The following is a 24909-nucleotide window of genomic DNA, read 5'->3' on the forward strand; positions in this document are numbered from 1 at the left end:
TGAATGAAACATTGAGGCTTGCTAAAAAAATGTTTATATACTATTGGAAAGTTAAAAAAAAAAAAATCCAAAATTTAATTAATGAATGTTGAGAAAATATAAAAGCTAATTTTAATCTATTTTTATTTTTAATTGATCTTTTATGATATTGAAAAGTTTAGCTCTTTTAGTATTCAAACTAGCCAGATCTGACCTCTCATGTCTAACTCTACAATGTCATTCTAAAAATAAACAGTCATATCATTGAAATCTCAATGCTACAAGATAATGCATGATTAATTCAAAACAATGTGAATAAATAAGCTTTACATTTGACAGAGTAATTTGAATGTTAAAGAGTTAAAAGAATTTTTAAAAAAACACTCCAAAATTATATTACTGAATGTCAAAAAGATGTAAAATAACCAATTTTATCTATTTTAATTTCTATTTTCAGTTTTTAATTGTCGATTTCAATATCTTTTCCCGCCTACGGAGAAAGTTTCAGTGGCGGAAAAGGAAAGTGAAACTGCACAAAAAACTGGACCGCCAACTACAACTGATGTGCGACTGGCCACCAGTCGGCAACTGTACGTATGCGTCAGACTTTTTGGCCAGTAACACTGTCGCCAACAGTATCATAGAGCAGAATTCTATGGACACATCTATAGAGATGAGCAGATGACATCTAATTGTGTTTAATCTCTTATCAAAGTACATTTCTTAAACTCTTTCTAAAACATCTCTCGTCTCTACTAAATATTTCTTAGCCTTGGTTAAAGTACCAGCTATCTATCAGTGTAAAGAAAAGTGTGTGTATATGTGTGTGTGTGTGTGTATATAGTGAAGGCACATAGTTAGATTATCAAGCTTACAATTGTGAGATTGTGAGTTCGATTCCCAGACTGGGTTGTGCATTGTGTGCTTGAGCAAGACACTTTATTTTCACATTTGCTCCAGTTCACTCAGCTGTAGAAATGAGTTGCGATGTCACTGGTGCCAAACTGTATTGGCCTTTGCCTTTCCCCTTGGACAATATCAGTGGCTTGGAGAGGGGAGACTGATATGCATGGGTGACTACTGGTCGTCCACAAACAACGTTGCCTGGACTTCTGAGGGAAAATTTCTAGGTGCAATCCCACAGTCGTTCGTCACCAACGAGGGTCTTTACTATACACACACACACACACACACACTTATACACATAAAAAAACTTAAATTTTGATTGGGCCAATGTCAAATGGAATATTTTTTTTAACTCATAATATATATTTTTTAGAATATTTTTTGGAGGTCGTGTATGTGTATATAAACATATACTGCGAAATATTTATGTATGTATAATATAGGTGCAGCTATGGCTGTGTGGTTTCAAACCATATGAATTCAGGTTCCATTCCACTTCAAGGCACCAACCCCAACACTTTATGCAAGTGTCTTCTATATTGGGCCAACCAATGGTTTATGGATGAAATTTAGTAAACAGAAACTATATGGAAGCCTGCTGCATATATATATGTGTGTGTTTGTGTTAGCATGTCAGACAAAATGTTGTGGCATTCCCTTATGTTATGTGTTGAAATCCTGTTATGGTCAACTTTGCCTTTCATCCCTTCAAGGTCTATAAAGTGCTATCGAAGTATTGGGGGGTCAATGTAATTGACCTGTCCTCCCGCCCAATCAATATTTCTAACCTTGAACCCTGCAATAAATGGCGTTCCATTCAAGAGAACCATGCCATTGGGATCTTGGTCATTTATACTCCATGGAAACCAAGTTGCTGGTCTAATGTCTTAGGTCTCAAAAAAAAAGGGGGGGGGGCAGGTTGGTGCATGTGCACACACAAGTTCGTCTTTTTTAAGTGTTTGATAACTTGTGAGCAATGGTATGTTTTACATTTACCTTAAGCAGTACATTGGGTAGCAGCTTGGTGATTTTCTGAAGACTTGTGGAATAATAATACATAATTTAAAAAAAAAAACAAGAGTGGGCAGCAAAAAGAGAACTCAGCTGTAAAATAGTACCTCAAGAAACATGGAAAAAAAAAAGCTGTTCATATATAAATAAGCATATATATGAACACATATAGCATATTTACTAGCATAAGGGACACATTAGATACACCCCCATTATCAGCAGTACATATTCAGGAAAAATGTTTTAGAGTATCAAACCATGTGATGTAAGGGTAACTTGTTTTTTTTGGTTTTTGGTACATTTTGTTTTTGGAATAGAGTGTCATTATGCTGATGCTAGTATGGGTCTAGACAGTTGTTTGAGGCAAGATTTCACAACTGGATGCTCTTGCTGTTACCAACTCTTGTTTGTTTCTCAAGCAAGGAATATTTTCTTTATTCCACAAGACTTCGAAAGCACAGAATGACAGCATGGAATATAAATACATATGCACAGACATACATAAAGATATCTACAACAGGATTCCTGTAGCTGGACCAAACCTGAAACTATGTCGTTGCACAGTAAACTTTTTCAACCACACGGCTATGCTAACACCTATGTGTGTATATATATACACACATACATAAACTGTCAGACACATGCAAGCATGGAAAAGTAGACGTTAAAAGGTGTATGATATATATATATACACACATACAGAAATGTATGTGTAACATGTTCTTACACAGGCACAAACGTATGAATATTGGCTGATGTACATGGGGTAATTTTTTTTTTGTTTTTCTGGCGTTGTGGGTGACAGTTGTTTCTAGAAAATATACTGATGTCTATTTTACCAAAATGAATCTGTAAATAAAATATCTTACCTTTTTTTCTGTTTGTTTCTGTAGTTTTCTATTATTAAAGCTCTGTACTACAACTAACAACAACTATCAATGAGATGTGTTTGGGGAAAAAAAGAAAAGAACCAAGCACTTTATAGAAGGCCATCAGAATTGAGGTTTTGGTGTTATTTGTAAATGGATTATATCAACATATTTTGGTGCCTCTTAGATTTCCTAGCATTAGAAATTCCTATGGTTAGCTCCAGTGTTCGATGTGGTTATAGGGAGTTCGGTGTTTTGAGGTTTAACTCATTCTCCTTGTTTACCTTTCTTGACTTATGAGATTCAACTGGTGTATTGGATGTAGTCAATTCATGGCAAGCAGCTGTATCATAATCTCTAGGGTTAGTAGTGACATTGCACCACATATACATAGAAGCTGCTTGAGTTTATCACTTATTGGTAACTACTCCAGTTTCAGGTTGACATTACATCTCGGTTATGTGTGTGTGCAGGGGTTCAGCCTGGAAAACTATCAGCGCACATGTAACAATAAGAGTATTAATTTAGTCTTTAAAGATGTTAATTTTCCTAGCAAAAATTAGGGGCTCGTTTAAACAGTATGGGATATATATAAGAAACATGCAGAATATAAAATATTTCACTTTCACTACTACAATCTCTGGAATCAAATACTTCAAATATATATATATATATATATAATTCCATCTTACAAATTTCAAAACAAACAAAATTTCAATGAGAATTGTTTTATTCCTAAGTTTTCTAACACAAATAGCATTTTCTTTACATTTTCTTTACATTTTCTTTACATACTTTACAAGTGGTATGTCCACTTACAAAGACCAAGCTCTAATATTGTTCCAAATATATTGCACACGTGATCTGTTCTTGTAAGAGTACATACATTGAGTCCTGAGGTAAATACCTTGGGAGTCACCATCTGAAGTGATAAATATACAAATTATATTATGTCACTATATTTAGTTAGAAATTTATGAGTCAGACAATTTATCAGAAAATTGCAACCAAAAAATATTATTCAGAAAGAAACTGAATTAAAAATTTAATCATTGAAGCATTTAAAATTATATAATTTAACTTTAATCCCCACCAACGATGTACACACAAATACATAAACTTTTCAGTTTCTGTCTACCATATGAACTCCCAAAGTTTTGGTTGGCTTGAGACAATAGACGATACTCAACTAAGATGTCATGCAGAGGGATTGAACTAAGAACCATGTTGTTGCGAAGCTATATTCTTGCTACAGCCATTCTTTGCTTACATATTATTGAAAACAAAACAATAAAAGTAGTAAATCTAGAAATTCTAGATCATTCTTAACTTACCATTGAATTGCAAGATGTGGAGGCATGTTACCATTTGAATCTGCAATATGGGTATCAAGGTCAGACTTCAAGACCATCTCCACCATGTCATAGTGTCTACCACAACAAGCCAGATGCAGAAAGCTGTTTTCATGATTATTCATCACATTGACGTCCGGTTTAGACAGCTGGAACAGACCTACTATCTTGCTGTGCTCACTTTGACAGGCTGAAAGCAGAGATGTCCTTCTACGGTTGTTCATTACATTAGATTTAAACTTCGACATATTCACTGTGCCAATGCGTTAACAGGTTACATGCAAAAATGTGTTGCCATATTTGGTCACTGCATTGACGTCACAATTAGATTGCAGTAACAGCTGTGTCACAGTATACAAACCTCACAGGCCAGATATTGGGGAGGTCTGCTACACAAATCTTGATTTTATCTGTAAAAGAAAGAGGTCAACTTTTTAGCATTCAGATTACTCTCCCAAATGTTATGAGCTTATTTATTTACATGGTTTTGAATTAACTATTTTGTAGCTCCGAGATTGAAGATTTGTTTACTTTTAGAAATGACATAAAAGAGAATATTTGAACTGGATATGGCTGGTTAAAATGCTACAGGTTTAACTTTTGATACCAATTTGCCTGAGACTACTCCTGGTTCTATGACAAACTTCTTGTTTTAGAGTGATTTCAATGATGCAGACAAGTGTATCCTCTACAATGAATGGTTGAGATGATCAAGAAATTACATCACAGTGCAAGTTTTGAACCCATTTCGTGGCACCCTGGGCAAGTCTTCTACCACAACCCGGGGTCTATGCAGGCCTTGCAAATGTAATTCAATAAATGGAAATGTTTACAAGTAGTTCTGATGACAAAACTTCTGAATACTTCACACACACAATATATGTGTGTGTATGTGTGTATATATATTTAAGGGACGACCGTGCGAACTCAAAAAGGAGTAATGGTGACGAATGGACAAACAGAGGACTCCTTTTATTTAAACGTGTCACACGGTCGAACACACAATTATATATCGATGGATGATATACATAATATGTTATGCGACGATAACATAGATGACCAGTAATGAAAGACCACAACCGTATTAGATGAATAACAGATATATTTATTGTAGCGTTAAAGATGTATGTCTGTGTGAGAGTGTGAATGCGACATATAAGAACATAATCAAAGACAGGCCGTCATGCAATGAAAAGTGTGTATGTGAGTGATACATGTATGTGTATGTGAGTTATTACAGCAGATGGAAAGAGAGTCAATAACACGTAAGCAATTATACCAGATCGTTAGTACACTATAGGAAAAGTTCTGTATGTGAAAGTGAGGAGAGGCTGAGTGTGGCAGTGCTGATCACTAGTTGTGATGTCGTGGCATCGATGCCGGGCCGTGATTCTTGTTATACAGATGTTCATCGCTGGCTGAGAATTTCTTGTCTGTTTAAGAACTCTTGTCTGTTTATTTACCGTGGTGAAGCTGAGTCACCTAACAGAATCGAAGAGGGAGATGTGCCGCGGAGGTTTGGTGTACATAGAAGGTCGTGTAGACGCTGGTGGAGATTGTTGCTGGTTAGTAGTAATCGTAGAATCGTGTTGGTCATGATGATGATGCTGGATAGTAGTAGTAGACTCTTGTTGCTGATGTGGCGACGGCGGATGTCATCGTGGCTGGACGAAGTTGCTGAAGTGGTCGCTGGCTGCTGCTGCTGTCGTGTGGTACACGGAACAGTTCTCAAAGAGAAACTGGACCGAGACAAATTATTGGGTATGAGTTGATCTATATATAGCGTTAAGAGGGCTCCAAATGCCTTTAGAATTTTACTCTATCACGTGACCTTATTAGGGGCCGTGATTGGTCAGTTTGCGTTTTGGCGGGAACGGTTCGAAGAAGTTGCCGATTCGAATAATGATCAGTCACGTGATGACAAGGTATGGGTACTCTACTACGCTCGCATTTATTTATATTTAAATGAGAAGATTGTATGTAATGGCGATAGTAGTTTGTATCTAATGGCGGGAGGTAGTTTCACTACATATATATATATACATATATATATATATATATATATATATATATATATATATATATATATCTTTTAATGTCCTGTTTTCCATGCTAGCAAGTAGAGAGCTGCATCAGGTTTCAGTCTGATTTGGTTTGGGTTCTCTGGCTGGCCTTCCTAATGCCATCCATTCTTTACGTCCACCACAAATTATACTTTACACTTCTATATTTAACTGTGCGTGTATATTCCTTATTTTTCTTCTGGTGTCTTCTGCCTTTCTATCAGAAATGTTTACCTGCGAATTTAAAGTGGGGGGAAAAAAACGTATGCAATAGATAAGTCGTCATAGTAGCATATTTCTGTGTGTCTGACCTCAAGCATAACGAGTTTTCTGGTGAGGGCTTCATTTGCCTGTTTGTTGCTTCAGTAGAAATCTACGGATGCACAAACGCACAAAACGGAGAAAATTAAACAAATATGGACTTGTTCAGAAGCACCCCCGAGTGGGGAAGTTCTCAAAAATAACCCCCAATAGCTTTCCCCACAAATTCCTACGTCCTCGGACTCTATATAGTTCGAGGTATATTTGTAGAGGCTTTCATTAAGAAATATCCATTTTCTTGGCGGAAAAATCGGATCTTGTGAATATTCCGAAAGTCTCCTCCCCCCCCCAGGGTCGTCAGCGCGCATTTTTTTTTTCATATTCGTTTTCTACATTAACACCCACCAGGCTGGTTTATTATTATTTTTTTTTCCCGGGCAAAAATCTTTATATTGACCAAGTTTTGTATATTCGGAATCTACATGATATAATACATATTCGTAGAAAATTTCATTAAAAAATATCCATTTCTTTCTAAGTTATGATCATCCAAAGTCGTGGGGCGGGTCCGGCAAAAATCTGTAGTTATGCCGATATACGTACCACACCCACTTAGTTGCTTCGACTTAGGAATGTTTGTGAAGTTGACATTTTATTTCTGATAATATATTTTTATAATTATGTTATTTGTGAATTATATTTGTATAACACGATTTTTAAAAAAATATAAAACACACGAGCAAAAAAAAAAAGATTATAAATAAATTATTTTTACAGCAGACGTCTTGGGGACCTAGGACGTCATTATTATCAAATATCTTATATCAAAATTATATTTACTTAACAAAATATTTAGACCAATAATTCTTTCCTACGACATATAAAAACATTTACAATAAAATAATTAATACTTTACCTTTTTCAAATCAGAGCATTTTCAAAGAGGACAATATAAATAACAACACATAAATCGCTTGCTCGTTCAGAATGCCAGCAGTCCGTTCGAAAATTGTCTCTAAATATGAATAGTGACGCCATTATTCTCAACCAATGAAATTTCTTTGATTTCCGTACTTTTTTTTTTTTTTCGTTTGCTCTACTTTCTCTAATCCCACCATTTCTTTTTTATCTGCTAAGTTTTCAAACTATTTAATCTACCCACTCGTTGTTTCATTTTTCATTTATAAAACATTTCTTTCTAATATAGGTACAAACTGAAATTTGGTGAGGAGGCGTGGGCTGGGGGGGGGGTGTCTTGTCGATTATATTGACCACAGTGCTTGACCAGTACTTATTTTATCGACTCCGAAATTATGAAATGCAAAGTTGACCTCGGCAGAATTTGAATTCATAATGTAAAGACGAACAAAATGAATGCGATTTTCATCGGCATGCGAAACTACATCAGAACTAAGTGTTTTGAAAATAATCCGGTGAAAAGTTGAAAGACTTCAAGTCGTTGGTCTAAATTTAACAAAATCCGAAATTATTTATCCAGAAAAAATGTTTTTCAAAAAATGCATTTTTCAAGGCGAGGTGCAATTTTGCATTAGCCCCTTTTTATTTTAAACTTCATTTACAGTTTTCTCATAACAAAAGAGGAAGTACATTTTGTGGTATAATGTATGGTCCATTATTTTTTAGACGTTATGGTATTGTTTAATACATAAAGCGTGACGGGACACGATCGTGGCCATTAGGCACACGTCGATAGGCCACGATCATGGCCCAGATAGATGCATTTAATTTATGGTCGTGTTTTGGGGTCTAATGTCACTCAAACGCTCCGATACCCAGATAGCCAGACGACTAATAGTTCAATTAATGACTTTTCAGATGCAAATCTTGCCACCATTATATACTAAGAAATTTTAACTATTTTTCTGTTTTTTTTTATGTACGCATGGTAGTCTCATTTTCATAAAATGTGCTCAGCAGTCCATGCTATGTAAGTGAAAATCCCAGCGCTTTATGAGGTTAAGGAAGATTTGGCTGCTATTTCTAGCAGGTCGAGAGATCATGTAAAGGTTTTGTGCGTTCTGTATCCTTGGGGACAACCAGTTTTTTTTTCAGTATGTACATAGACCTTATATTAAAGTTCTTATACATATATCCATCATTAGTAATTGATATTAAATATTTCAACTTCAAGTTATGAATTTTCAAGGGAAGTAACTGTAATTTTTAAAACAATGTTTATCTTATAGAGTTAATTCCCTTGTGTAACTGGCCACTTTCTTAATTCCAACTCCGTTCGTGTTGGGAGGTAGATTCATTTTTACTGTCTCGTGGGAGTTGAGCCCAAATAGTTAAGATCGTTGAAATCCTGCTTGTAGAAATAATGGTTGTGAGTTCAAGCCCAGTTGAAAGTTGATGACAGTCGGAATTTTAAGATGGAAACTTAGTATAGCTGGTAATGTTGACACGCTACTAGGCTGAAGTGATGCCAATAATGGAATACTGCTTCCACGTTCTGGGACATTTTAAATCACATTCAGAGTAGAACCACTCACTTGGTTGGTAATTAATCAGTAATGGACACTCTCTAGCCTCTGGCATGCTCTCATCTTTCTCTCCTGTCGCTACTATCATGGTCTCTGTTCCTTGGAGCAAGCTGTTCTCGAACCGCTACCATTCAGGCACCCTTAATCCAATCGTCTTTCTAATTCTCGTCTCCTTTGTGGCATCTAACTATCCGCGACACCATACTAACCATTATTCCTAGTCCTTCCATCCAAGAACAAAATCCCTCAGAAATCTTTTTTCTATTCATGTCTTTCTTACAGGTAAAAGTAAATTGGAAAAAAGAGCCCCCCACCACCTTCGGTCATGCATTGCACATGATACCAGGTTCAGTCCTACTGTGTGGCACCTTAGGCAAGTGTCTTCTACTAGAGCCTCGGGCCGACCAAAGCCTTGTGAGTAGATTTCGTTGACGGAAACTTAAAGCCCGTCGTTTATATACATATATACGTACATACATACATACATACGTATATACATGCATACATACATATATACATACATACATATACATGCATATGTGTGTGTGGCTGTGTGTATGTCCACCACCACCACCACCGCTTGACAACCGGTGTTGGTGTGTTTATGTCCCTGTAAGTAGCATTTTGGCAAAAGAGACCGATAGAATAAGCACTAGGTTAAAAAAAAAGCCCTAGCGTCGATTTGTTCGATTAAAACCATTCAAAGCAGTACTCCAGCATGGCCGCAGTCAAATGACTGAAACAAATAAAAGAAATAATAGCTGTATGGTGGTTGTAGCAGTGGTGCTGGTGGTGATGGTGGTGGTATTAAGGGTGATGGTTTCAATGGTGGTGTATTGGTAAAATGTTGGTAGGACTTGTAGTGTTAAAGTGGTAGTAGTGGTGGTGGTGTTGCGTTGTGGTGGTTGTAGTGATGGTGGTGTTCAAGAGGTGGGTGGTGTTGTTATTGTAGTAGCGACGATAGTGTTGCAGTAGCGACTACAACACCATCAGTGGCAGTGTTGTAGTGGTGGCGGTAGTATGGATGTTGGTATAGATGGTGGTGGTGATTGTATGGACGATTGTGGCGCTGGTGGTATGGGTGGTGGTGGTATGAATGGCGGTGGTATGGGTATGGGTGGTGGCAGTATTGATGATGGTGGTGGTTGTATGGGGGGGGGGTAGCATGGATGTTGGACGGTATGGATGGATGGTGGTGGTGGTGGTATGGTTGGTATTGATGGTGGTGTGGGTCTGTGGTGGCGGTGGTGATTTGGATGTTGGGGTGGTATGGATGGTGGTGGTGATGGTATGAATGGATGAACAGTGGAGGTTGTGATATGGATGGCGATGGTGGTAGTGGTATTGATGACGGTGATGGTATGTATGGTGTTGGTGATGGTGGTGAGATAGTATGGTTGTAGTATTTTTGTAGATGGTATAGTTCAATCCCGATCATGCAAGCCAATGATCAAAAGGTAATCCAGCCATGCCCCTCCAACCTTTATATTCAGGATTACCCCCCCCCCATTTAAAAAAAAACAGTACTGAGGTTTTTGAGGGCTCTTTGTCAACCATTTTTAGCAGGTTAAATGATTACATACTTCAAAGGTCACCAACACGTCTCTGACCTGGTCACCCTGACACCTCGATCCACCCGACACCCGTATTAACATTTGCTTTTTGTTAATTGTTATTTAAATTTAAAAAAAAAACACCTCGAGGCGCCCCTAACTACTGCCTATAATACACTCCCCAGGGTGTCACGACACCCCGGTTGCAAACCTCCGATGTAAGGGTTCCTTCGTTGGCTGAAGTCTCCTTAGAAGTAGTTGTGTTGGGGGTGATGACGATAGTGATGATAATGATGGTAGTGGTGGTGACAGTAGTTATGATAGTGTTGATGTTGTTGGCGATGGTGATGATAGTATCAGGACAGTGGTGCTGGTAACGATGGATGAGATGGTATTGTTGTTATTGGTGGTGGTGGTGATGGCGATGGTGGTAGCGGTGGTGGTGTACGTGGTGATGGCAATAATATTGATGACGGTGGCGGTGATGGTGGATATAGTGGTGACAGTGTCAGTGTTTGTGTTGTTGTTGAAGGTGGTTGGGATAGTAGTGGCGGTGGTGGTAGTAGTAGTGGTAATAGTTGTTGAGAGTGTTCGAAATGAAGAAAAGTGTGCGGCAGTGGTGTGCGTGTGTGTGTGTGTGTGCGCGCGCGCGCGCGTTCTTGTGGTTTCTGATGATGGTGGTGATAATGATGATGATGATGATAATGAGGAGGAGGACGAGGAGGAGAGTGTTGATGTGTAACGTTATCATCATTATCCTAAATATCATCGTAACCACCACCACCACCGCCACCGCCACCGCCACCACCACCACCGCCGCTGTCTCCCGCACCACTGCCATCTCCCGCTCTGCCACTGCCAACACACCTCCCCAGACAACATCTGCAGCTTTCCATGGCCGCTTTGCTTAACTCTTCACAGTGGGTGGTGATCTGAAAATGGCGGATGGCCTGTCGCAACACTCGGTGAAAGATGCTGAATGCTGAGAAAAGCTAGTAACATCAGCTGAGATACAAACGGCGATAAGTGGTTGAGCATCCTGGTTCGGTTGGTCTGCACTATGAATATCGGTGATGTCGTGTAGCACACGTCAATACGACCCAGCCAGTTCGAAAGGGTTTCCTCCTATCACTCAACTGTTCCAGCTTTCACAGTAGGAGCTCAAGAACTAGCATGTACAAAAGAAGCAAAGCCCTGTCGGACCGGATGTGCGATGCAAAACCGTTCGAAGTGGTAGCCGTTTACTTTGACCACGAGCAAATGCTGCTGTGCATTATGCAGCGACCCAATCTCTGAAAACGCGTCTGAACCGGATCGATTTAAGAACGGCTTCCAAGTATCGATGGTTGACCCTATCAAATTGATCAGAGCGTCACTGAAGCCAGTTTTGTTCCCACTGAAGCCAGTTTTGTTCCCAGTATGTTCTGTAGAATACGTTTGCGCTTCACTGACCAGACCACCGACGACATTCTTGTAAACTTTTCGCTAATACATTGGCCCAAATTTTAAAGTCTATGTTTAATAGAGGCATTGGCTGATTGTCTACGATGATCCCTTTGCCAATCATTTCTTGGCAGCGTTATCACTTCCCAGCTAACAGGACTAGGAATTCTCCCGTTCAACTGTCAGTTGCAGTAGACGACAGCTAAGGGGTCGCCGAAGAAATTTGACTTGGAACCTGTAGAATTTGTAAGGCAGACTATTTCTAAACCGTATGATTCATGCCTTGTGCAACTGATCATCTTATTCCGTATTTCGACAACTATTATCAGCTTCCCACAGTATTTCGTGTCATTTGCTGAGAAATGTGACAGATCATCGAGGCAAGAACTGAAGTCTACTGTCGTCTCCGATCCATCGCTCGTTCCAAACAGTCGGGCAAAGTGCTGCTGGAAAGCCGCACACATATATATCTGCTCGGAACTGTGTAACACGCACCCGGCCCGATACATTCAAAGATTGCAGCTCAGCCTTCGGTAGAAACAACACTAACTACGATGACGACGACGACGACGACGACAACAATACCCACAACAACAAAACTTGTCAACTGTTAAAGAGCTAATGAGAATATGATTCTTACGCAAATAAGATTCTCTGGTTACCGAGTACACACACACACACATACTCAAACAAAGTCTCCTTTTTCTCTCTTTATATCATCAAATTTAAAACAGAGAGCTATGCAATATTTGCTCTAAGTCTCTGTTAATTATTTTGATGTTAAATATAGTTCCAGTGGAGAATGTTTCAAGTGCAGTTACGTTCGTTAATTAAGAGTTCCTTCAACCACTTTGGCATCAAATGGCCTTTTCCCGTCTTTAAACGTCTCTGAAAAAATATTTTCTGCAATTTTTTCACTAATTTATCCTTCTCATCTACCAACAAACGTCTATGAATGACACTTTCAACCCACGTCACCGAGAGTGGTCTCTACGTAGTCATTTGACATGTTAGAAATGATAGTCAAACTCCCTCAAATCTCATAGATGATCAGTCTTAAAAAGGAAAAGATAATGTCTTTACTAGATAATGTCTTATCTTTTTTTTTTTACCATTTACTTGTTTCAGTCATTACACTGCGGCCATGATGGGGCACGCCTTGGAGAATTTTTAGTCGAATTAACCCCAGTACTTTTTCTTTAAGCCTGGTACTTATTCTATCGCACTCTTTTACTGAACCGCTAAGTTATGGGAACATTAAGACACCAACACACAAAGACACCCATCCCACGGGCTTCTTTCAGCTTCCGTCTACCAAATCCACTCACAAGACTGTGGTCGGCTCGAGGCTATAGTAGAAGACACTTGCCCAAGGAGTCAAGCAATGGGACTGAACCTGAACCATGTAGCTGGGGAGCAAACATCTTACCACACAGCCACGTCTCCGCCTTGGACACATTATTAAAAAAAGGTGGGAGTGGTCACGGGCGGAATTTCTTTGATCATAGATATACTCAGTCACGGGTGACTTGCAGCTAAGCGACAACACCAAAATTTTAGTAAAAGTAGATTTTAAGTTCTGCACTGAAACGATTGTGTAGTTGCTGTGAGATGCTGACAATTTGGTACGATTGATTGGACAGTGAATTTGTTTTGGCGGCAGTACTTTTTGGCACAAGAAGCAAACGCACACACAAGTAGAAATGTGCATATACAATATAGAGTGAAAGAGAGAGGGGAAGAGAAAGAAAGAAAGACAGAAAAAAAGAAAGTGAGAAAGAGAAATATTTGTTTCAGATTTTGGCACTAGGACATCAGTGTTCAATTTTTACTAATTTTATCGACCCTGAAAGGATAAAAAGCTAAGTCAACCCTGGCGGCATTTGAACCTAGACCCTAAAGACAAAAGAGACTGATAGAATAAGTACTAGGCTTACAAAGAATAAGTCCTGGGGTCGATTTGTTCGACTAAAGACGGTGTTCCAGCATGGCGGCAGTCAAAGACAAATACACATATATAAACAGACAGACACACACACACATATATATATGTATACATTCAGACAGACATACAGACACGCATGTATGTGGTACTTGTCTGCCATCTATACACACACACGCATGCACGCACGCACACATGCTTGTGTGTGTGTATGTACAATATGAGGCGTGTCTAGTTTTCTTCTCATGTATTTCCATAAAATTTTCCTCCCATCATATCTGATTTCTATAACGTCCCCTCCTCCTCCTCCCAATACCTCAACCATCTCTCTCTCTCTCTTCCCTCCACTCTCTCTTTCTCTTATTTCTATTCAGTTTTTGCAATTCTTAACCTCCATCTTAATTAGCTTTCTACTTCACTTCAGTGTATGTGAGTGCGTGGACTGTGTATGTGCGTGTGTAGTGAGGTAGTCTGAGCGTTGAGTGTATTGCCTGAGTGTGGTCGTGTGTGTGTGCGTGTATGTATTTCGACGGCAGAAAAGTTACGCAAGTGACTCAAGGGCTGAAAGTTTTGTGCATGTCACTGTCATGTACGATACTCTAGGCCCTCAAGTTAGTTTCGTTTCTTTTTTCTGCTTTTTTCATGCATTGGGTTCTATTTCTCCTGTGGCTGTACGATAAGAAGCTTACTTCCCAACCAAACAGTTCCGGGTTCAGCCCCACGGCGTTGCACCTTGGGTGAGTCTTCTCAGGCCGACCAAAGATTTGTGAGTGAATTTGGTGGACAGAAACTGAAAGTCAGATATACTGTTTTTTACTGTCTTGTTCTTGTTAACAATTTCACCCTCCGCAAAAAATTCCAAATTTTATTTAATTTGCTTTGCGGGAAGGACTGTTCCAACGAAGTCGCGTATTGTCCTTGCCTTCGGCACGCGGAGTAGATAGAACAGGGACAACTGACGAAAGGTTATACTCTTTATGTTGCATGTCTCGTTTCTCCGCTTGTTTTTTTTCGTTGTTTGAAAAAAGTTCGTTTTCTGTTTTCGTTTCTCATTGTGTTTAACGTTTTTTGTGATGTCCTATACCCATATATGCATGTATGTATACATATAGATGTAGGTATGTTCGTATATGTATGGATATATGCATATGTTTATATTATTTATATATATATATATATATGTATATATATATATATATATATATATCTATCTATATATATATATATATATATATATATATATATATATATATATATATATATATATATATATATATATATATATATGTAGTGAAACTACCTATCGCCATTATATACAAAACTACTATCGCCATTATATACAAACAAACCATCTTCTCACTATTATATATAAACAAGCGCGGGCGTAGTAGAAAACATCTTTCCCTGTCATCACATGACTGATTATTATTTGAAGCGGCAACTGCTTCGTACCGTTCCCGCCAGAACGCAAACTGACCAACCGTGGCCCCTAATAAGGTCACGTGATAGAGTATTTTTCTGATGCCTTTGGGAGCCTACCATCAACTATAAATAGCCTAAATTCAGCGGCAAAATTCGTCTCGGTTCAGTTCTCTTAGAGACTGTTCCGTGTACCACACAGATCAGCAGCAGCAGTTCCAGCGACTACATCAACAGCATCTCCAACTACGACTACCACCGACGTCGCCATCAGCAACACGACTCTACGACTACTACCAGCTTCGTCGCCGCCAGCGTCAACACCACTTCAACTACGAACTACAAGATTCGCCACCGACGTCGCCAACATCGTCAACATAACTTTCTACACGTATACACGATACCTACAGCTAACCAAACAACCGCGGCACATCTCTCTTCGATTCTGTTTGTGTGATTCTTCTTCACCACGATAAATAATAGACAAGAGCCCAGCCTGCAATAAACGTCTGTACTCCAGAACCCGGCTCGGCATGGAAGCCCTAACATCACGACGAGTGATCGCTCTGCCACACACGCCTCAACTTCTTACATACAGACTGTTACTATTGTGTACTCAACAAACTGGCAAATTCGTATATGTGTTACTGACTCTTTCTATCTGCTGTATCTCACGCATTCACATACATTTGTGCACACACTCTTTTGTATACACACTATTCTATTTACATGACGGCCTGTCTTTTATTATGTTTTAATATGTCGCATTCACACTCACACACAGACATACATTTTAATGTCACAATAAATATTTCTGTTATTCATCTCATACAGTTGTGTTCTATCGTCTTCCTTTACTGGCCATTTACGAAATCACTATGTTATCGAAGTATAACATATATATATCATCACTTGATATAATTTTGTGTTCGACCGTGTGACGCGTTTAAATAAAAGGAGTCCTGTTTTTTCCATTCGTCACCATTTCTCCTTTTTTGGGTTCGCACGGTCGTTCTTACACACACACACACACACACACACATATATATATCTTTTAGACTAAATATATATATTTATATATATGTCTTTCAGTTTAAATATATATATATATATATATAAGGTTGAGGAGGGTATTATTTTTATTTTTTATTTTATTTTTATTTTTATATATTTACATATATATACACACACACACACACACACACACACACACACATACATATATATATATATATATATATATATAAGTATAGGGAAGGTATTATTAAATTACCACCTTAGTGGCAAGCGAATTATATATATATATATATATATATATATATATATTAAAAAATAGGGTAAAAAATCATATATGAATTAATATCGATAAATTACCAGGAAGCTAGCACATTTAAAGAATCAAAGAGATTCAGAAACAGTATCTGCAATCTCAGGGGATTAAAGTACATTTTTATATATAACGTTGACCACTAACGTGGACATTCAATGTGCTAGAAATAGATCACATCTTGTGTCTATTAAGACCTAAATTGTTCTCAACATGAAATATAGCGGAATACCAAAACGTAAGCGGGCAAGACATTTAAAATCACCGAAAAAAATCATTATTTAACAGGGACCGGTTTCAAAATTAACGATCTTACCGACTGTCTATTTCTCTGCAGCCTGATTTGTAATGTAACCATAATCCTCAGAACCCTATACAAAGTTGCCCACCGCCATAGGTGCGCGTGTATATGGTTCTGCTAATTACAGCTTAATGGTAAAATTCAAAAGTCTTCGTTTTGGCGCGCTAATTCCAGGAATATGTCTGCAGAAAATATTTACTGCGTCGCATATGGTTACATTACAAATTTTGAAACCGGTCCCTGTTTAATAATGATTTTAAATGTCTTGGCCGCTTACGTTTTGGTATTCCGCCGCTATATTTCATGTTGAGAACAATTTGCGTCTTTGTGTCTGCGTTGTCCCCCACCATCGCTTGTCGACTTGTTTTGGTGTGTTTACGTCCTCTGAAATTAGCGGTTCAGCAAAAGAGACCTATTGAACAAATCCTAGGCTTACATAATAATAATAATAATAATAATAATAATAATAAAAATTAGATAAATAAAAAATAATTACTTGGGTCGATTCATTCGACTAAAACACATTGTTCAAGGCGGTTCCCCAGCATGGACACAATATAATGACTGAAACAAGTAAAAGATAAAAGATGTATGTGTGCGTATGTATGTATGTATGTATTTATCTACCTATCTACCTACTTACCTATCTATCTATCTATCTATCTATCTATGTAACCAAGGTTACAAAACAGAACATGGACAATGTCTCCAAAGAATCTGACGTCAACACCAATTCTCGTGACGAAATCATTACCACCACCACCAACGACAACAACAACAACAACAGCAGCAGCAACAATTCAACTCAACCTTTGCTCTCTTCACCAGCAGCAAGCGAAAGAGAGGAAGGAAAAAGCCACAACACCACTGACACAAATACCACATCTGCCACCAGTGCCAGCACCAGCAACAATAATAACAACAATAACAAAAACTTTGCTGAAGCTTTGAAGCAAAGTGAAACTGTTGTGTCCTACACGACAAAGGAAATTATAGAAACGAGGAAGTTGATTACCAAAGAAAGCGGTGAAGTACATTTGAACATACCACAACACGTATTAGAGGAAACAAGTAGGAAAACAATAATTTATAAAATAATAAACACTAGAAGTAGAAGGCCGGAACAGGCCAGTATAGACAAGATCGAAAGATGCTTAAGATCAATTTGGGATAAAAAATCTTATATTACTTATAGATTTGCACAAGTACAGGTGATTTTTCGAAATGAAGAGTTGGCGAAGACGTATTCAACGCTAACTCTTCACACACCTGAAATAACGATGTTACCCAGTTACCTTGGCCAAAAGGTAACAAAGGTAACAATAAAGCACGCACCTCCAACAATCGACACACTATGGTTGATATCGGCCATATGTATTGATATGGACAACATTAACATACTGAAAATAAACGTTGGAGAAAGCAATTGGACGGGAAAAAGCATACAAATCTTGTTCCACACAAACGAACAAGAAATCAAAAAAATCCCACCATACATCCGTTTGGCAACAAACCAAAAGTTACATATAGTAGTAGAAGGCAGGCGGCCTCGCTGTTACTTATGCAACAGCGAGGCACATCTGAAAAAGGACTGCCCTCTGGCCGCTAAACAAAAACAACAACAACAACAGAAGCAACTACCAAATACCCACAACAGAAAAACTTTACTACCAACACCACCAGCAACACAAAAAACAACAACAGAAATATCAGCAATAACCACAACAGAAAAGACAACAGAAACTGCAAAAACAGAAGAGAAAAAAAAAGAAAATTCCAAGACTGCCTCTCCCTCCCCCATATCACATACACCACACACAAATAACAAGCAGCCAACACCAACAAAAACAGCAACACAAACACTCACAGAAACACACACAGACGCACAAAATTTGCCGTTACCTCTTTCTGACTCCTCAGAACTCTCATCGGATGAAGAGAGTGGGGAGGAGTGGAAAATAGCTACGAAAGGAAGGAGGAAGCGCAGTAAGAAAACAACAAAACAAAAGGCAAACACAAACAAAGCAGAGAGATTCACATCTCGCGAAAATACTACTAACACCAATAGTAATATACAAAAAACAATGCTAACAGCAATAGACAGTACAAACACAGAGTTGATGAATTACATCAACTCTAAAACAAACATCACAAATAACGACATCAAAACAAACAACCACCCACGCACAACACCGCCAAAACACATTAAAATTTATCATGTAACACCAGCATTACACAACAAAATAAAATCCCTCTACCCCAACTCGGTAGGGGGATGTCAAAAATATTTGTGCAAGAAATTGTACAATAACCTCCTTGGTGAAAAATCCAAGGAGGAAACAAAACTTTCGAACAGTAAGTAACTCTCTGTTCTTTTTGTTTTGTGCTTTAAAGCACACGTATAAATAGAATCATGGTGAATATTGGTTGTGTGAATGTGCGTGGCTTGGGGTCCCCTTGGAAACAAGGGTACCTCTTAAATGACATCAAGTCCCACAATTTGGATATCATAGCCATTAGTGAGACCAGACTCCATGAACCGCGGGCCCTAAAGTCCATGTTTGGCAGACAGTTTAACATTTATTTTTCTCCCTGTCTGCCGAGGATGGGCGGTAGTGGCACGGCGGTTCTTTTTCGCAAGAGTCTGGATCTCCAAGTAAAGACGATATTTACGGACCCGGAGGGTAGACTGGTTGTCCTAGATGTGGACGGCAGCGATGGAGGCGCTTTTCGGTTGCTGGCAGTTTATATGCCTCTTTTAACAGGTCGGTCGGACTTCTTTCGACGTCTAGAAGTATTCCTGGGAACGTCTCGTCTCTTACTTTTAGTGGGGGATTGGAATGCTACCTTGGACACGCATCTAGACTACGTGGGGAGTGACAAAACTAGAAGGGGATGCAAAGGCCTCAGAGACCTGCTCAGACGCTTCCAGTTGTCTGACAGGTACCGACTCGACCACTCAAATGTGCCAACGTGGACTTGGAGCAACCGCATTGGGTCGTCGAGATCGTATCTACATAGGATAGTGTGTAGGACAAGAGATAGAGATAGTTTAGGATGTCCACAGTTCCACATAGTCAGCTACACGGATCACAAACTTGTGACGTGTACGCTAGACTTAGATAAGGCACATACGCAGGGTCCCAGTTACTGGAAATTAAACGCGTCTTTCCCGTCGAGACAGGTTTTCAGAGACCGGATTAGCACGTTAGTAAAGAGGGCTTTGACGGGAGCCATCGTCAACAACAAATGGTGGTTTGCCCTCAAGAGAGCAGTAAGGGCGGAAGCAATAAGGTATAGCAGGGCACTAGCTGTAGAGATGAACAGAGTAGAGGGGGAGCTAGTGATAAAGTTAGAAGAGGCATTGCGAAGTGGCATCGCATCCGACGTTTTAGCGGCGAGGTTGGCACTCGACCAACACTTCAATGCTAAACACGAAGGGTGTGCTGTCAGGGCAAGGATGCGTGCTCTGAGAAATGAAGGTGTTGGAGCCGCACGAGAGGCCCGGATGGCGGAGGCGCAGCGAGGTAACAGAGCCACCATCCGGTCTCTGGTAGACGAACAGGGGCGCGAATTGCTCGAGCCGAGCAAGATGTGCGAGGCGTTTCAGCGGCATTTTGCCCGACTGTTCGGGAGGAGTGGCGAGCGAGAAGGCAGGGTGGACTTTAGTGCCTACCTGCACAGCTTGCCACGACTCTCGGCAAGAGAGGCGGAGTGCTGCGAAGGGGTCATCACGGCGGAGGAGGTGAGGGACGCGATGGCGGGTTGCTCGACGGACAAATCTCCGGGTTTGGATGGTCTGCCCTACGAGCTTTACAACTGTATGCCAGACTTGTTTGGAGACGTCTTGGCGGCCGTGTACTGCAACTGGCAGCAGAACGGGAGCATTCCCGGTTTTGTGAGCCGAGGAGCGGTAACGCTGCTGAAGAAAGATCCAAACAAGGGGGACGCCATAGATAACTTTAGGCCCATCACTCTGCTCAATGCAGACTTGAAAATTTTGGCCAAGGTGTTAGCCAAACGGTTGGCGCTTGTCATCGAGAAACTGGTCGGCACGGAGCAGACGTGCGCCGTGCCGGGCCGGAGCATCCATGACAACCTCCATCTGATGCGCTACATCATAGAGAGGGTAGTTAAGGAACCTGGCATGGGTGGGGCCCTGATCAATTTGGTTCAATCGAAAGCTTTCGATAGGGTGGGCCATCGATACTTGGAGGCCGTCCTCGAAGTGGCCGGCTTCGGTCCCGTTTTCCGCGGCTGGATGGCTGCCTTGTACACAGGCATCCGTTCGGTTGTTCGCGTCAATGGACGTCTATCGGGACCCTTCGACATTGCACGTTCGGTTCGTCAGGGATGCCCCCTGTCGCCGCTCCTGTACGTATTGACTCTCGAACCACTACTGCGGAAGCTGGCGACGCTGAGGGGCATCCCGCGAGAACTGGGGTGCGGGACGAGCGTGTCGGCATACGCGGACGACGTCACCGTCATAGCGTCTAGCCACGAGCACATCGAGCTTGTCGGCGAGACGCTGAAAGACTACGAAGCGGTGACGGGAGCGAAAATCAACCGGGATAAGTCGGTGGGTTTGCTGCTCGGCACCTGGAGAAGCAAGCCCATACCGTCCGGCAGCGCCTCAGTAGTGGGACGCTGGACGGACGGTCCGGTCAAGTTGCTCGGAGTCTGGTTCGGTCCGGACCTGCAAACGGAGAAGAACTGGGACGAGATAACGAGTAGGGTGGCCACTCTCTGCCGGCAATGGTCCGAGAGGAAGCTGTCCCTAAAAGGTCGGGCGGAGGTGGCGAACGCGTACATCGCGTCCGTCATCGAATACCACCTGACCGTCGTGCCTTGTCCCGATCGCGCCATCACCGAAATGGAGCGCATCCTCTTCCGCTTTTTGTGGAAAGGAAGCATTCCGATGGTGAGGCGATCCGTTTGTTGCCAACACCCGCTGAAAGGAGGGCTGGGCATGCCGTGGTTGATGATGCGCAGACATGCGCTGAGACTGCGACATCTCCGGCTCTACGTAGACGACGGTGAGCAGGTGTGGTCGCCGTTTGTGCGACGCGCTTTCCCGCAGCTCGTCTCCATGACCGAGCTGCAGTCGTGGATCAAAAAGAGGCCGAGGAATGGCGAATGGCACCGTGAGTGTCGCGTTGCTCTGCAACAACTTTGCCGTCCCGGGTCGACCTTGAGCGGCTGCATCACAACGAAGTCATTCTATAGGGGATTAGTGGAGGGCAGGTACGACGACGATCTCGGGGCGAACCTGGGTGTCGACGAGGAATACCTGACCCGCCTGTTCAGGACGACTTTCGGGCCGGGACCTATGGACAACTTCCAGAGATCCCTGGCCTGGCAGTGCTACCGAGAAGCGCTACCCGTTCGGGATAAGCTCTATAGACACGGCTCGCGAAATGCGGGGCCGACCTGCCCGAGATGCGGTCAGAGCGACGAAACCGTTCTGCACGCACTCGTGCAGTGTCCAACCATTTTGGAGCTGTGTGCTTATGTCGAACGACTGCTGCACGTGTGGGATGAGTCGGTTTATCAACCGAGTCTATCGTCAATATCGTCACGCATCCTTCTTTTAAACGGGAAGGAAGAGCTGTATTTATCGTACTTGTGGCTATGGCGAAAGAATGCATCTGGTGGACGCGTCTGAAAGGATTAGAGACAAACACTTTCCTCTCTGGTCAATCTCTCATCAATTTTTTCAAGTATCACTTGAAAAGGAAGGTGAGAGTAGAGAGGCAAGTGTTGTCTAGCAAATGTTTCGAAAAAAGATGGATACATGTAGCAAGAATGGCACGTATAAATGACGAAGCCACCTTGACCATGATTCTATAAAACGTTTAAAAATTTTGTAAACAGGGAGTTACTTACGTTTCTTGCATAAATAATAGAAATTTTATTTAACAAACTGTGACACTAAGGACCGAGGTTACCGTGGTCTTTTCGTAGGTTTTTCTTTTCACGGATAACCTCCCCATTTATTGGGAATTTTCTGTATTATTTCATATTCTTTGTAAATACCCCAAACGTTTTGCGATGTTTTTTTTTCATTGATGTCCCCACTTTTTTTTTTCTTTTTTCTGCTTTGTTTTCGCCCCCCCTCGAAAAGAAAAACTCTACATTTGTATTTTGTCCCTTCTATGTTGAGCCCTGTGTGGCTAATAAAGAAACATATCTATCTGTCTATCTATCTATCTATCTATCTATCTATCTATCTATCTATCTATCTATCTGTCTGTGTGTGCTTGTATGTGTATATGTGAGTATGTGTGTGTTCTTAAATCAAGTTATTAATTATATATTAAAAAAAAAAATATTTTTCTAAAACCCAGAATGACACAAATCTTCTGGGAAGTAGATGTCAGACAGCAACACACGTCAATCTTTCCCTTCCTTTCTCTTGATCTCCCATCCCTCCATTCTTTCTTTCTTTCTTTAATTTCTTCCTTTTATTCATACTTTCTTTCTCCTTTCTATTCCTTCCAACCTTTAGACCCTCCTTTTCCTCACCATGAACACCACCACCGCCGTCGCCACCACCACCACCACTACCACCTATTTTCCAATTAATTCCGTCTCTCAATCCTTTTTTCTCCTCCCACCCTATTATGTAACATTGTCTCCATCCCTCTCCCCCTTTCCCACGCAATCATGTACTTCAGCCAAACCATCTTTTTTCTCTTATTGTTACTTTTCTTCTTATTGTTGTTTAACCCCAGGTGAGCCCTAACCAAGCATGTATCTTATCAAAGGCGTGTTCCATCTACGACCATCCTGTCATTTTCGAGGCTGTCCTCTTTTTCAAGAAGACAGGGAATGAAACGTGGGAGATTTCGTCGTTATTTCCAGCAAGAGTCTCGATTTCACGTTATTGTTGTAATTGTTGTTGTTTCTGTTCTTGTTAGTACTTTTTGTTTAACCCTAGGTCATCTATAATCAATTGTGTTTCAGTCATGACCATTTCATCTTTTCACCCCGCCCACCGCCCAGTGTCTCAAGGACCACACGATCTAACATGTCCTTATTTAAGAAGGGATAAAATTTGAGGGAGAATTGACTGCTATTACTACTAGCAAATCCAGCAACCACATAGTTTCTCCCTCATTCACTCAACATTTATTAATTTATTTATCTATTTCTTTTTTTTTTCACCTCTTCAAGTATTTTCCAATCTTTTCTGCTTCATATTAATTATTTCTGGACCACACGATCCAAAATATCCTTAATTTTCGAGACAGTAGACATTATTTTGCAAGAGATTTAGCTGTTATTTCTTCATGTCTGCAAGTATCTTTCATTCTTTTGAATATCATATTTATTCTCTAGATATATCCTTCATTTTTTAGACAGTAATTATTATTTTGGAAGAGATTTAACAGCTATTTCTTCATGCTTACAAATGATTTCCATTCTTTTGAAAACCATATTTATTCTTTCTGGAATATCCTATTCAAAAATATCCTTAATTTTTGAGACATCAGGCATTATTTAGTAAGAGATTTCACTGCAATTTTTTATGCCCGTAATTATTTTCCATTTCTTTTGAAATTTACAATAATCCTCCCTCTAGATAACATAATCCAAGGTGACCATTTTGAAGACAATAAGAGAGCGATTTGCGGGAGATTTGGCTGCTATTTTTAGCAAGATGAGCGATAACATAAAAAGCCCCTTCGTTGGCTCGTGCTGTTCCTTATTAAAGGCGATGTTGTTGCTGCTATAGTTATTGTTGTTGTTGTTATATGATTGCCTCACAAGGTTTAATTAATTACAGGCTTCCTATGACGAGACGAGACGAGACGTCAACTGCGTTTGCCTCCCGGCAATCAAATCGAGCGTTCGGATGAAAAAAAAAAAAAAAAAAGCGGGAGGGAAGGACGGAGGTGAGAATAAATGGTGGTGGGAGACATATAAATATTTTTCTGTTTTTGATTTTTACCTTTGCTCCGTATGGGTTCTACTTA

General features: G+C 40.3%; 2 protein-coding genes and 1 long non-coding RNA gene across 14 annotated transcripts in view; 2 read left to right on the top strand and 1 right to left on the bottom strand.

Annotated features, from left to right (window-relative positions):
• Positions 1-2772, top strand: part of LOC106878470 (polyamine-transporting ATPase 13A3) — an 84432-nt gene extending 81660 nt beyond the window's left edge. For all 12 annotated transcript variants that reach the window (XM_089364428.1, XM_089364430.1, XM_089364432.1 and 9 more), the window contains one exon: positions 437-2772. In XM_089364428.1, coding sequence (XP_089220554.1) covers positions 437-664 — 228 coding nt within the window. In that variant the 3' untranslated portion in view covers positions 665-2772. The remainder of the gene's footprint in view (positions 1-436) is intronic.
• A 705-nt stretch (positions 2773-3477) lies between these two features.
• Positions 3478-5868, bottom strand: LOC106878477 (uncharacterized). Its single transcript, XR_001410503.2, has 3 exons — positions 5397-5868; positions 4100-4527; positions 3478-3687 (listed from the first exon to the last, which is right to left on the bottom strand). It is a non-coding gene; the product is annotated as an uncharacterized LOC106878477 (long non-coding RNA).
• Positions 5869-5920: 52 nt separating this feature from the next.
• On the top strand, positions 5921-15896 carry LOC149132337 (uncharacterized). The gene is made up of 3 exons (XM_089364442.1): positions 5921-6042; positions 9228-9359; positions 15505-15896. The coding sequence occupies exons 2-3, from the start codon at positions 9282-9284 to the stop codon at positions 15757-15759; spliced, it is 333 nt and encodes a 110-aa protein (XP_089220568.1). The 5' UTR covers positions 5921-6042; positions 9228-9281; the 3' UTR covers positions 15760-15896.
• Positions 15897-24909: the final 9013 nt, after the last annotated feature.

The sequence above is a fragment of the Octopus bimaculoides genome, chromosome 16 (assembly GCF_046866305.1).
Source record: "Octopus bimaculoides isolate indiv1 chromosome 16, ASM4686630v1, whole genome shotgun sequence".
NCBI lineage: Eukaryota > Metazoa > Mollusca > Cephalopoda > Octopoda > Octopodidae > Octopus > Octopus bimaculoides.